Below are 12984 nucleotides of genomic sequence, written 5' to 3'. Positions count from 1 at the left end.
ACTGTACTTTCACCCATATCTTTTGATGTAACTGCATGACTTTTAGACTAACCAGAAGACAGAACAAAGCATTATGTTTATGATGGCAGTGGATACACACCTTTAAGAATAGTTCATGAAATTTTTTGGAACATTGAATATTTATAATGAAAATATGTAGAGTGCAAAACGAATTGAAGACCGCCTCCAGCTGAGACATTTGTCAGATTTGACACTCCCTGTTTAAGTTGACAATGAAGAAACTCTTACTTGGGAGAGGTACTTGAGGGCCTTTGGAACCATATACTTGATGTAACAGTCACTACCTCTAGGGAGAAAATTGGTAAAAAAAAATAATTTTCTATTTTGGCATTATAATTTCTATATTGACCAGGCAATGACCAACTCCAACAAGAGAGAATCCAACCATCTCCCCTTGACATTCAGTGGCATGAGCATCGCTGAATCCCTCACTATCAACATCCTGGGCGGGTTACCATTGACTAGAAATTGAACTGGACCAGCCATATAGGTACTGTAACAACAAGAGCAGGTCAGAGACTGGGAATTCTGCGGCCAGTAACTCACCACCTGACTCGCCAAAGCCTACAAAGCATGTACAAAGCACAAGTCAGGAGGGTGATGGGATACTCTCCCCTTGCCTGAATGAGTGCAGCACCAACAACACGAAAGAAGCTCAACACCATGCAGGACAAAGCAGTGCGTTTGATTAGCACCCCATCCACTACCTTTAACATTCACTGCCTCACCACTGACACACATTGGCAGCAGTGTGTACCATCTACAAGATGCACTGCAGCAACTCACCAAGGCTCCTTCGACAGCACCTTCCAAACCCGCGACTTCTACCATCTGGAAGGACAAGGGCAGCAAATGCATGGGAACACCACCATCTGCAATTTCCCTCCAAGCCACACAACATCCTGACTTGGAACTGTATGGCAGTCCCTTAACTGTCGCTGGGTCAAAATTCTGGAACTCCCTTCCTAACAGCACTGTGGGTGTACCTACGCCACATGGACAGCAATGGTTCAAGAAGGCGGCTCACCACTACCTTCTCGAGGGTAACTAGGGATCAGCAATAAATGGTAGTCTAGCCTGCAATGCCCACATCCCGTCAAAAAAAATCTGCTGCATTTTGTCCTGATTTGCTCGTATTAGTTGCAGCCTATAGTATTTCTACTCTAAAGAGGCTACAAAGTGTAATATTGTGCACTTTAAAAATAATCATGGAATGGTGTGTTTCCTCTTTGTATAGTTATTACGGTTCATTGACATTCATAAGTCCAACTATAGCTTGAAAGATACCAGAACAACAAATCATTGTAGTTATTTTTCTTACTGAAAAGCCTGTATTTTCACCTGGAAGATGAATGCTGTATTCTTTGGCATTGATATTACCTACCTTGATGAGCATGACTTCAACCACAGAAAAGTCAAGTGTTAGGCTGACTTTGGGGGGGTAATTTTGACTTTGTCCAATAGTGGAAAGCCGCTCGCAAACCACTTTTTTTTTTCCTTGCAGTTGTGACGAACTGCGGGACCTTGATCTCAAAACACTGAAGGTCATCGACCTTCTGGAATCTGCACACAGGGCTCTGCTTGTTTATGCTGTAAGTGCCTAAATCATGGCCGAATGGCCTAGTTCTCTTTTTGTGCCCCTAAATACTAATTTCTAATCTATTTTCAAATCATTTTGCAGTTGAAGCGGCCACTGCTGATAAAATTTGTTCGTGTTGTTGGTGACAATCTTGTTCAGGTAAAAGCCCAGTTATTTTTCCATTTCTGCAAAACTGATTTTTAAACACACTAAACACCTAAACATTAGGTATCATTATTTAGTATAAGTTCATGAAGTAAAACTGATAGGAACATAGAATTGTGAAGGATTGAACAAAGCCATTACAGTCCATTGGGCCATCTCAAAGTGCGGTAAATGTTATACAACACTCTATCAGAACCAGATCTGAATCCTTTAAAAGAAAATTTTGAAAAAAGAATCTTAGTGACTCTGCTGTGCTCATGGCTTTTTCTTCATTATATAATATGCAAATTTCCTGGCTGTTCATCGAAAAATTGACTAAAAACGATGCATCACTGCTTTGAAATGGAGAAAAAGAGATGCTCTGGATGTGTCTTAGTATTTGACGATTACTTTCTTACTCATAATCTTTATATACTGATAGAACTATGAGTAAGTTACAGTATATTGAAACTATGTAGACTTACTATTTTTAAAATGATAGCTGAGTTTTTCTGTGCTTCATTACCTCTTGGAGATGCAATGCACATTTTAATTCAGGAATTAAAGTAGATTTATTTTCAGTGTTCCACTTTGGAAGAGGCAGTACAAGTAGTAAAGCAACAGATGATTTTTCGGGATGCCTGGAAGACGTTAACTTTTGGGAATAAAATGCAAACGGCTACTGTCCTTGCTCTTACTGGTCTTCATTGTGAGTATGACCTGATTACATGATACTGTCTGTCAAGAATTCGAAACTCCATTTCCTGCTTCCAGTTGATAATTTATGTATTGCTTAAAGTGAACTTCTCTCTTTCAATCCAGAAGGATTTTATAACCACTTAAAATTTTGTTAAATTATAAATATTTCAAGTTACTAGTACTTGTAATTGAATGTTGGTTGGCAAAAATAGAATGGCAGGAAAGCATGGGCGCAAAGAGCTTTTTTACTGTGCGCTGATGCTAAACTTTTGCACTGTGAATGCACCATTTGATGGCACATTTAATTCACTTGTGTCTTTGTCTCTGATTTGCTGTCTTCTTTGTGTTATGTACTTTATGTATCTCCTAACAAATCTTAGGTTTTGTATTTATTTAAGCAGTTGAGAGTTTAGGGTCAGCCTTGGGATGTATTTATCCCATTAGACATTCTCCAGTGGTGCTGCACATGGCGAATCAAGGAGGGAAGGGAGGGCAGGGGAACGGGGAGAGCAGAAGGGATACAGAAGAATTTGCTATTTGCTTCATGGCCGCTATTATCTTGCTGTATTATAAGCTTAAATGAAACATCTTGTGTAGTTTACAAAAACACACCACTCAAATTATGTAACAGTAGTATTTTATTTATATGAATAGACTTGCCAGACTTTATAATTTCCATTGTGCATAGTTTATAATCTTGCAACCATACTGTTTTATAACATTAATGGTACCAGCCCAATCAATCTTCAGGTTATGTGATATATATCTTATTTGTTGCTTGTCCAGAATATGCTCTGTACTATCTAAACATAAATTGACCCATGATAGAGGTTTGGCTGCAAAATTGGGCTGCCTAGCGCCTTTAGTTTTGTTGCCAAAATGCTGCCTGCACCACATGTGCACACTTAGGGCGCAGCCTGTGCTGACCACCATCTTGTTGCAGGTATTAGCACTGGTGTTGAAAATATGCAGAGTAGGCAGATCGTGACATCAGTCAGCATGCAGCACTAGTTTGATACCAGCCCTGCCGTTTTCGACCTTTCTACTTCACCTCATGCCCTCTCTTGAAAATGTTCAGGAACTGAAGGACCTCCACGAGTGCTATTTAAAGGGATTTTCAACCACTCCCAGGTTAATTGCTGATTAATTTCCATTAGCTATTTGAATTTGTAGAAGTGCTAAGTGGTTTCCAGAATTGCTTAAAGTTGATGAGGCTGACGGGGAATGGTGCTGCACTGGAGAAGGCCATAGTTCTGACTTCTAGGTTTCTGGTCATACTACTTGCTCCCAGTCATGCCATCCCTCTTAAGATGCAGCATGCTAGAGATGGGGCAAAGAAAAGGACAAGCTGCTCGCAGAGGGAGGCGGGGGAGAAGGGCTGTCAGCAGGGAGGTCTTATCTATCTAGGGCCTTCCAGGAGCAGTGTGTTCAGTATCTGCATTTTATGAAGGACATGCTTACTGAACTCTGTCATCTCTTGCAATCGTACTTGCAACCTCAGAGCAAGGCAGGGACGGTTCTACCAGTGGCTACGAAGGTGGCTGTGACCATGAATTTCTTTGCAGCTGGACCCTTCCAGGCTGGAGTAGGTGGTGCCTCCCCATTTGCAATCCACTGCTGCATAAGAGAAGTGACAGATGTTCTTTATGCAAGGAGAAGGGAGTTCATTGTGCTCTCCCTGACCAAAGAGAAGCAGGTGGAGCGCACATGTGGCTGTGCCAGGATAGCGGGCTTCACCGTGGCGCAAGGTGCCATCAACTGCATGCACTTGGCTTTGCGGGCGCTGCATCTAAATGCTGAGATGTACTGCAACAGCAGAGATTACTGCTAATGTGCAGTTTGTGTGTTGCCTACATCACAAAAGAACAGGTAATCAACATCCCCACACCCCTTTTTTGGCCTCATCTAATTTTTCTCCCTTTGTTTTTCTTGTACCATATAAGTCTTAACAACAGGGAGGTCTTATCTATCTAGGGCCTTCCGGGGTTTTCGGTAACTGGATGAAATATGAATTAGTTTATCCATCTAATTTTTGAGCTTTATTCAATTTCTGGTCTTTTAAGGTCATTGAGCGATTGAAAATTTTATTGTCATTCTTTTTAAAATACCTTGTTTATCGAATTAAAAGTGACTGGTAAAATAACCAAGTTTTTTTCTAATGCAACAAATGATTAGGATTTGGAATATACATTGCCTGATAGTGTGGGGGGATACAGATTCAATAGCAGCCTTCGAATGGAATTGAATACTTGAAGGAGAAAATATTGCTGGAATATGGGGAAAATTTAGGGGAATGGGACTAACTGGATTGTTCTTCGAAAAGCTGGCTCAAACTCGATGGGCTGAATGGCCTACTTGTGTGCTACAGTATATACGATTTACTAGAAAACCTGATGGAAATACTTAATAAAGCAGTGTACTGTTAATACTTTTTTAAAATAATGAGTGGTTATGAAAAAATTATGATTTAATTTTTGTTCCATTTTTATTTGTTAGATGTGTTCCAGTAATGTGCTGACGATTTCATGAAGGAACTGATTTGGAAGAGTAACTGAGTCCATTAGTGCGAGGGAACTGAATTGGTTCTTAAAATTGAAATTACAAGATAACTGCAACATCTGGGATAATTGTACTGGTGCCAATTTAACTCCCTCGTGGTTGAGCTCAGTTGCTCCTCAAATTCAAAATTTCCAAACTTAAGCAAGAGATTATAAGGGGCAGACTTCCAACCAAAACAGTTAATGCTGCGTTGAACCCAAAGAAGAAAGATTGAAATTATAAGGATAAGTATAGCTAGTGATGTTTAAATACTCTGGAACCTGATAGCTACTAAAGCTCCTGACAACATGGAAATTTTGTGCACCAGATTAAGGTTGAACAATGTATGATGCAAGGCAAAATGTTCTGAAATTTCACTCAATTTACCTGTGAGGGCGTATAAGGAGAAACTTTTAATTCCTTTTGTCAAGATATTGGGTTGAGTCCTTGAAAGAAAATCTTTTGATGTGATCTGGATTTACTGTTAAGCTAAGCATTAGCAATTTAGGATCAAACTTTCTTAGCTGCAACTTCATGGTTGTTTTCTTTGTGGCAGATTTCAGTCTTATAAAGCAATATTCTATAGATCATAATGATCTGTTTGAACAATTTGAAGATCAGTGCTTTCAGGAAGAGGAGGTAAGAGATTCAACTGACCCTTTGTTGAAAGTAATAATTTAGCCCCCCGCTTCTTAAAGTTTATAACAAGATGCTATGAAATTGGAAATATGTTTCAGTTGTTAATTATTTTCTAATCCTAAAATTAGGAATATAGAAAAACTTAATTTTGGGAAGATGCATACTTTTCTAAACAAAAGCTATTCCTTGAAACACAAAAAATACCTATCAGTATAGCAGGTTTTGGGCCATGCTGAAATTAACCTTCCCCTTGTCAATTTCTGTCCCACACATGCAGACAGTACTGTTGACAGTCAGCAGAGCAGCAAAGTACCATTGAGACTAGTATTGGTAATCATATTTCACTCTAATTACAGTTCCTTCACACTTAACAGAGAGCATGAGCAACTCATGATGGAGTAGAAAAAGATGTATTTTAAAAATGTATATTGAACCATTCTTTGCTCATTAAAATGAAGGACATAATTCTCCAGTTTTGCATCCACCCTTAACATCGTGCACTCCTTATTTCTAGTTGTACAGGTTTGATGCAGAGTTAAGCTTCCTCAGCTGTTGGCCTCATCACCAACCTATTGCAGCATGCATTTTTCCATTTTCAAGTCCATCGTCCTAATGGCCAGTGTATAAAAAAGTGCTGCCAAAAAAGGATAGATTTGTAGAATCCCCTTTGCTTGATTTTCCATTAGGTCTTGCAAATTGACTGTAAAATTGAGGGTTAGTGTTAGTAATGAATTTAACTTTCTTTTTGTGATCAGCGAGCAAAAATATTTCACAAACATTGGGAATCAGACATGAAAAAGCAGCATTACGAAGCAGCAGTGAAGTCTTTGAATGAAGCAATAAGCGTATGGTAAGTTTTCCATGTAAGGTTCACACAACACACAGAACAGGTTAGAAGGTTTTTGCACAACACTTGTGAATGAGACTGATGAATTACCATGGCCATATAGGCATTTTGTGTGCACCAGATGAATTTCGTAGTATTTCATCTGGAATTCCTCCAGTTGTTGGCTTCCGTACAACAATTCTTGCTAAAAGTGCATTGGAAGGATGAAAAGGCCCAAGGTAGTAAAAGTGTCCATTTGTGCTTGTGATTTTATTTCAAATGGTGAGTTTGTGGTTTCAACAGAGGCACTGAGGTTGTGGCGAATTACCCCAGGTTGCTTTTCCAGACTTTTACTGTCTGATGATAGAGCCTTATCATGCTAGACCCCCCACCTGCCAAGAATGAGGCATATTAATTTTGTCATATGAACATTGATTTGAAAACTGTTGCTGAAGTGAAGAAAGGACTTGTTCAAAAAATCACCAGGCCCTGGCTGAAAAGACATTTGTATATTAACAGACAGTGCTTGTGGAGCCAAAGGGGTTACTCCCTTATCCAATTTAACCCAGCTGGTCACATGACTAGCCTGCTTGGCAACCTGTTTTTTTCTGAATGTACAAACAGTTTGAACTGAGTGTGCCTGTTTGCTCCTGGACTGAAAAGATCTCATCTGGCTGGCTTGCCACGGCGTCAAATCTGTCTGCTTCCATCTCTTTCTCTCGGATCTCCAAATCCACTGAAGGCACATGAACCCCAAGAGAGAGAAGTCTCCTACAGCGAACAAGGGTTAAGAAGAATACTCGGCCTCAACGAAAAACAAGATCTACCTACAATCAAGGACTCTACAGTGAGCTCGAAGAATCATAACAAAAACCCTCTTCAGAGATTACCTCAAACTTTTCCACTTTATTTTTCTTTTTTTTTGTCTCTATCTGCAAGTGTGTATTGTGTATACATACTAGCGTGGGCGCGTCGTGTATCCGTAGGCGTTAACTGAATTAGAGTTTAAGTTTAATAAATTTCAACCTTTCTTCTTTAAACCTAAGAAAACCTGTTTGTGCTGGTTTCTTTGCCTTATAATTGGAAAGCGGTGAACCAGCATTCATCAAGGGAGAGCTAAAAACACAGTGTTTTAAAAATTAAACCCTGTTAAGGTAAGACCAGGTGAAGGCTGAGAGGGAACCCTAGAGTCCTTTCTCGCCTGGTCGTAACAGCCTTCATAGGTTTCTAACCTCTATTCTCCCTGGGCTAATGGAACTACAGATGCCTGGAGCTTTTTCTCTTGCATATGTTTCCCCCCCCCCCCCCCCCACCCCATAATCATGTATTTTGTGACTCATTCACGGGTGTTCTGAACCTTCTGAAGCAAGACAACTGATGTAGCTCAGATTATCTATTGAAACATCAGATAGATTTAAAAAATTCTGGATTCTGTTTGCTTGCATCCACCATTCCAATTACATGTTCTACGTGTCTGTTACCACAATTATTGCATTATGCGATTTTGTTGCATTCTGTAAAAGGTTAAGGTATGAAGAACTGATTTGTGTAAATTCTTCTTGTAGTGCATTTAATCATTTGCTGTATGAGAAGAGATCTTATTGCTATTTCCAGTTGTGTCAGTACAAGTAAGTTTGCATCTATTCTTTTCCTTGTTAAAATAACAATATGTAAGTAATTCTAGATAATGCATTGCAATTGAACATATTAATTTTAGATATGCCATATGGAATAATTTTCTTAATGTATCACACATGGGTGGGTGGTAGTATTTGAGGAGTCTATAAGATATTCATGTCTTGCAATATGATACGAGGATCAAACAGCACCAAGCAGGGTATCTCTGGAGCCTGGCTTTCAGATGTTTTAGAAGACTGGCTCTGGAGTCATCAGGAACGTCTGGTTAATATTATTTTGAAATGTTCCAAAATCTGGCTGATTTTGCACACAATTGCTGTGCATCAGTTTGCACTGCCCAATAGACACTATTAAATTTAACTTTCTGGTCAAATTAAAACGCAGTTTTCACTTTATCATTGATTTCAGCCAAAGGTGAGATTAAAAGCCTTGTTTTATTCGATCCAGAAATAGTCCAGGTATTGTAATGTCAATGGTGAATGCTGGGCATACCCCGCAGAGAAATTGCTGATGTGAATGCGGTGTGGCCTCTTAGGAACATAGGAGCAGGAGTAGGCCATTCAGTATGGTCATGGCTGATCATCCACTTCAATGCCTTTTTCCCACACTATCCTCATATCCTTTTATGCCATTTGTGTTTAGAAATCTGTCAATCTCAATTTAAACATATTCAATGACTGAACTTCCACAGCCCTCTGGGGTAGAGAATTCCAAAGATTCACAATGCTCTGAGTAAAGAAATTTCTCCTCATCTCTGTCCTAAGTGGTTTCTTACTCTCTTATTTTGAAATTGTGTCCCCTGGTTCTAGACTCCCCAACCAGGGGACACATCTTAGCTGCATCTACCCTGTCTATCCCTCTAAGTATTTTATAGGTTTCGTTCTTCGAATCTCTGCCGAATACAGGCCCAGTTTCCCCAATCTCTCTTCATAGGACAGACCTGCCATCCAGGGAACAAGTCTGGTGAACCTACGTTGCACTCCCTCTTTGGCAATAATATCCTTCCGAAGGTAAGGTGACCAAAACTGCACTCCAGGTGCGGTCTAACCAAGGTTCTATACAATTGAAGCAAGACTTCACTAGTCCTGTACTCAAATCCTCTTGCAATAAAGGCTAACATACCATTAGCCTTCTTAATTACTTGCTGCACCTGCATGTTAGCTTTCAGTGACTTATTGACAAAGACACCCAGGTCCCTTTGTACATCTACACTTTCTAATCTCTTACCATTTAAGAAATACTCTGCACATCTGTTCCTCCTACCAAAGTGGATAAGCTCACCTTTTTCCACATTATATTCCATCTTCCACGTTCTTGCCCACTCACTAAGTCTGTTCAAATCCCCTTGAAGCCGCCTTGCATCTTCCTCACAGTACACATTCCCACCTTTTTGTCATCCGCGAACTTGGAAATACTACATTTGGTCCCCATATCCGCATCATAGGTATATATTGTGAACAGCTGGGGTCCAAGCACTGATCCCTGCGGTACCTCACTCGTCAGAGCCTGCCAATGCGAGAATGACCCATTTATTCCTACTCTCTGTTTTCTGCCTGTTAACCAATCCTTAATTCATGCTTATCTCATGTGCTTTCATTTTGCTAACTAACCTCCTGTGGGAGACTTTATCAAAGGCCTTTTGAAAATCCAAATATACCATGTCCACTGACTCCCCTTTATCAATGCTATAAGTAACATTCTCAAAAAAAACTTGAACAGCTTTCGTCAAACATGGTTTCTCATTCATAAATCCATGTTGACTATGCCCAATCAGATCGTCATTATCCAAGTGTCCATTTATCACATCCTTTAGAATAGATTCTAGCATTTTCCCAATGACATGTACAGCTAACGGATCTGTAATTCCCTGTTTTCTCTCTCCCTCCATTCTTAAATAGTAGGGTGACATTTACGACCTTCCAATCTGCAGGAACCGCTCCAGAATCTGTAGAATTTTGGAAGATGATTACCAATGCATCCACTATCTCCATAGCTACCTGTTTCAACACGCTGGGATGTAGAATATCAGGTCCTGGGGAGCTAGCAACCTTCAGCCCCATTAATTTCTCCAATACAACCTTCTTACTAATACTAATTTCTTCAATTCCTCATTCCCCCTAATCCCTTGGATCTCTAATTCTGGGCGATTTCTTGTATCTTCCTCAGTGAAGACAGACACAGAGTAATCAGTTAGCTTCTCTGCCATTTCTCTATTCCCCATTATAAATTTTCCTGACTCTGCTGTATTGGACTACTTCTTCCAGCAAGTGGACACTTCTGATTCTTTTTGATGGTGGAATTGCTTAAGTACCATTCCTAATTTTGTTAAATGGACAAATGTAATGACCACACTACATATCATTGGGCTAAGTACTTCACTCTGAATTCTAAATCATGAATGCTTCAAATATGCTTCAAACAGCCACTTACAAAACTAATTTTAAACTAAATACTGAATAATAGCTGTGACATTTTACAGCAGCATTTAGATTTTTAACATACTGTTGGCATATTAAATGTCCCACATTATTGCTCATTGCTCAATCTAATCCTTACTTGCCATGAGCAAAAGTTTTGCTCTTACAAAAATAGAATAATGTTAAATTCTGTGACTCACTGCTAAAAGGCCTTGTATTCTTCCTTTGTACCTCTCGGGTTTTAAGAAATAAAATGTTCCCATTTACAGATTTTAAAAAATGGCTAAACTGGGCCTTTCCAATCATTCTCTTTTGAGATTCCTTGTCTAATTTCTCTATTGCAAATGCCCTTGCTTAAATATTTATAATACTTTGAGAGGTGTTCTGCCTTATTTCAGAAAATAGAATTTTAAAATTAGTTTTGTAAGTGGCCGTAACAAAAACCCAACCTGTTTGAATACGTTAATCTTAATCTCTTCATTATAACAGTATAATCTCTATTATAATGTTGTATTTTCACCCTACATTTTGTTCACATTGTGCCCCTTTATATTTGACAGAAAAGCATGGAGTGATGCTAAACGGTGCATTGTTCTGAGGCCTCATTCTATAGAGGTAGGTATAACAGGCATTCAGGTAGTAATTAGATTTCATTGAGAGTTTCACTCGATATCAGCATAAGCACAGAACATCCTGCTTGGAAGTCACATCCCACATGTTACATGACGTATGAGTTAGGGAAGGCAGTTTTTGTCTCCTTTTTTTGTGACATTGGTGTGGCAGTTGTTCGGATGCTTTGTGTAGTTGCTTGATGACATCATTACTGAAACTTAGGAAGTGTGACTTGCACTTTAAGCTTCTTCAGTAATATCTGCAGTCATTGCCAGGAAATAAATAGGTGACATAAATTTTCAGTCTCTTGTACTCGAGTTACTGAGACAAAGGTAGTATAAGATTATGTTACAACCACAAGTTGTTTGCTTTAACTATATGCATGATTCCAATTGAATAGTATTTTCAGGTGAAGTATTTCCATAGAATTACCATATAGTTACACACTTACTGGTATGTCTTAATCACCCTTGTAATCCTGTCCTTAGTTTTAAGTAGCTCAGGAATAGATGTTTTGCTTAGAGCTCTTACATGACTATGCAGTTCTGATAACAATCGCACGAATGAGAAGAGTTGCCCTGCATGGCATCATTGGAGTGGGACTTCATAATGTCAGATAGGGAAGGGGAAATACTACATAAATGACTAACTGCAGCCTGAAAGCAATCAGCAGTTGTAAAGTAAGGGAACAAAGGGAACGACGTGTTCGGTTCGGGTCGGGTCTCTCTTTCAGGTCTGGCATTCGGGCTTGGCTCGGGTCGGGCTGCACGCGAACACAGTGCTGCCATGCTCAGGGAGGGAACTTCTGCACATTTCATATGGACACAATGCAGCCGTTCCACACGTGCACCATTTTAGTTTACTGAGATTCTAGTGACAACTCTGGCAGAGCCCAAATAGAAATGCCCTGTGTCTTGGAGCAATATTGAAAAGAGCAATAAATTGCTATTTTTTTTTCTTGGTACACCTGTCAGTTCAGTATCATCAATATTTGTATCTTGCAGAAGAAATGCTGGTTATGTTTGTTGGCAGGCCTACTGTCAATGGGCTTGACATCATTCACAGATGCTTTTTTTCCATTGGGCACTGTTGCACCATTGAAAATTCTCAGATTCTAAAGTATATGCACATTGAACTTTTTGTCTGTAATCGTTTGGGGTAAAGCTTTGTACCTCTGTTAGCTATATGTAACCAGAATGATCATGCATAAAATATTAGGAGCAATTTGCTTATCTCCAGTTTTCATGCATTTGTGTCGTAACAGATTTAAAAAGCACACTTGTTAACTACAATTCCACTTTTTAATATTGTTCTTCTCTCCCTCTTAGGGCCATTATCTATTTGCAGGAGCATTATGTGGAAAGGGCTGGTATACTCGTGCTTTGAAGGCTAATTCTTTGGCAGTTCAAGTATGTCAGTGGAAAGGGCTGAACGTGAAGGGTTTGACAGAACAGCAAGAACTGATCCAAACTGAACAAATACTTGCATCAAAAGGTTAGTGCAAAGTCCTTTCTATTTGATGAGTCTATTTACCTGGACAACTCCAGTAAATTGATAATGCTGCATTTAAGACAACGTGAACATCTAGATACTTTAACAAGTCTTAACACCATTATCCCTAAATCTTGTTTTTTAAGTACTAATGTACTGCACAAAGAACAGCCAGGCGCTGCGCAAATGACTACTGGCAACACCTATGCAGTCATATTCAGCTGGCCGGAAACATCAGAGGAATGTATGATGGCATTAAGAGAGCTTTTGGGCCATCCATCAAGAAGATCGCCCCCCTCAAATCTAAATCAGGGGACACAATCACTGACCAACGCAAGCAAATGGACCGCTGGGTTGAGCATTACCTAGAACTGTACTCC

The 12984-nt window shown here is 39.5% G+C and overlaps 1 protein-coding gene across 1 annotated transcript in view; it reads left to right on the top strand.

The window, feature by feature from the left end:
* Positions 1–12984, top strand: part of LOC137381566 (uncharacterized) — a 118424-nt gene that overhangs the window by 8474 nt on the left and 96966 nt on the right. The window contains exons 5-12 of the mRNA XM_068054257.1: positions 1526–1613; positions 1703–1759; positions 2327–2453; positions 5538–5620; positions 6376–6470; positions 8012–8074; positions 11062–11116; positions 12442–12607. Of these exons, the coding sequence (XP_067910358.1) occupies positions 1526–1613; positions 1703–1759; positions 2327–2453; positions 5538–5620; positions 6376–6470; positions 8012–8074; positions 11062–11116; positions 12442–12607 (734 nt within the window). The remainder of the gene's footprint in view (positions 1–1525; positions 1614–1702; positions 1760–2326; positions 2454–5537; positions 5621–6375; positions 6471–8011; positions 8075–11061; positions 11117–12441; positions 12608–12984) is intronic.

This window comes from Heterodontus francisci, chromosome 22 (genome assembly GCF_036365525.1).
Source record: "Heterodontus francisci isolate sHetFra1 chromosome 22, sHetFra1.hap1, whole genome shotgun sequence".
Taxonomy (NCBI): Eukaryota; Metazoa; Chordata; class Chondrichthyes; order Heterodontiformes; family Heterodontidae; genus Heterodontus; species Heterodontus francisci.
The sequence above is the reverse complement of the archived record's forward strand: the minus strand, read 5'-3'. Positions and strand labels throughout refer to the sequence as shown.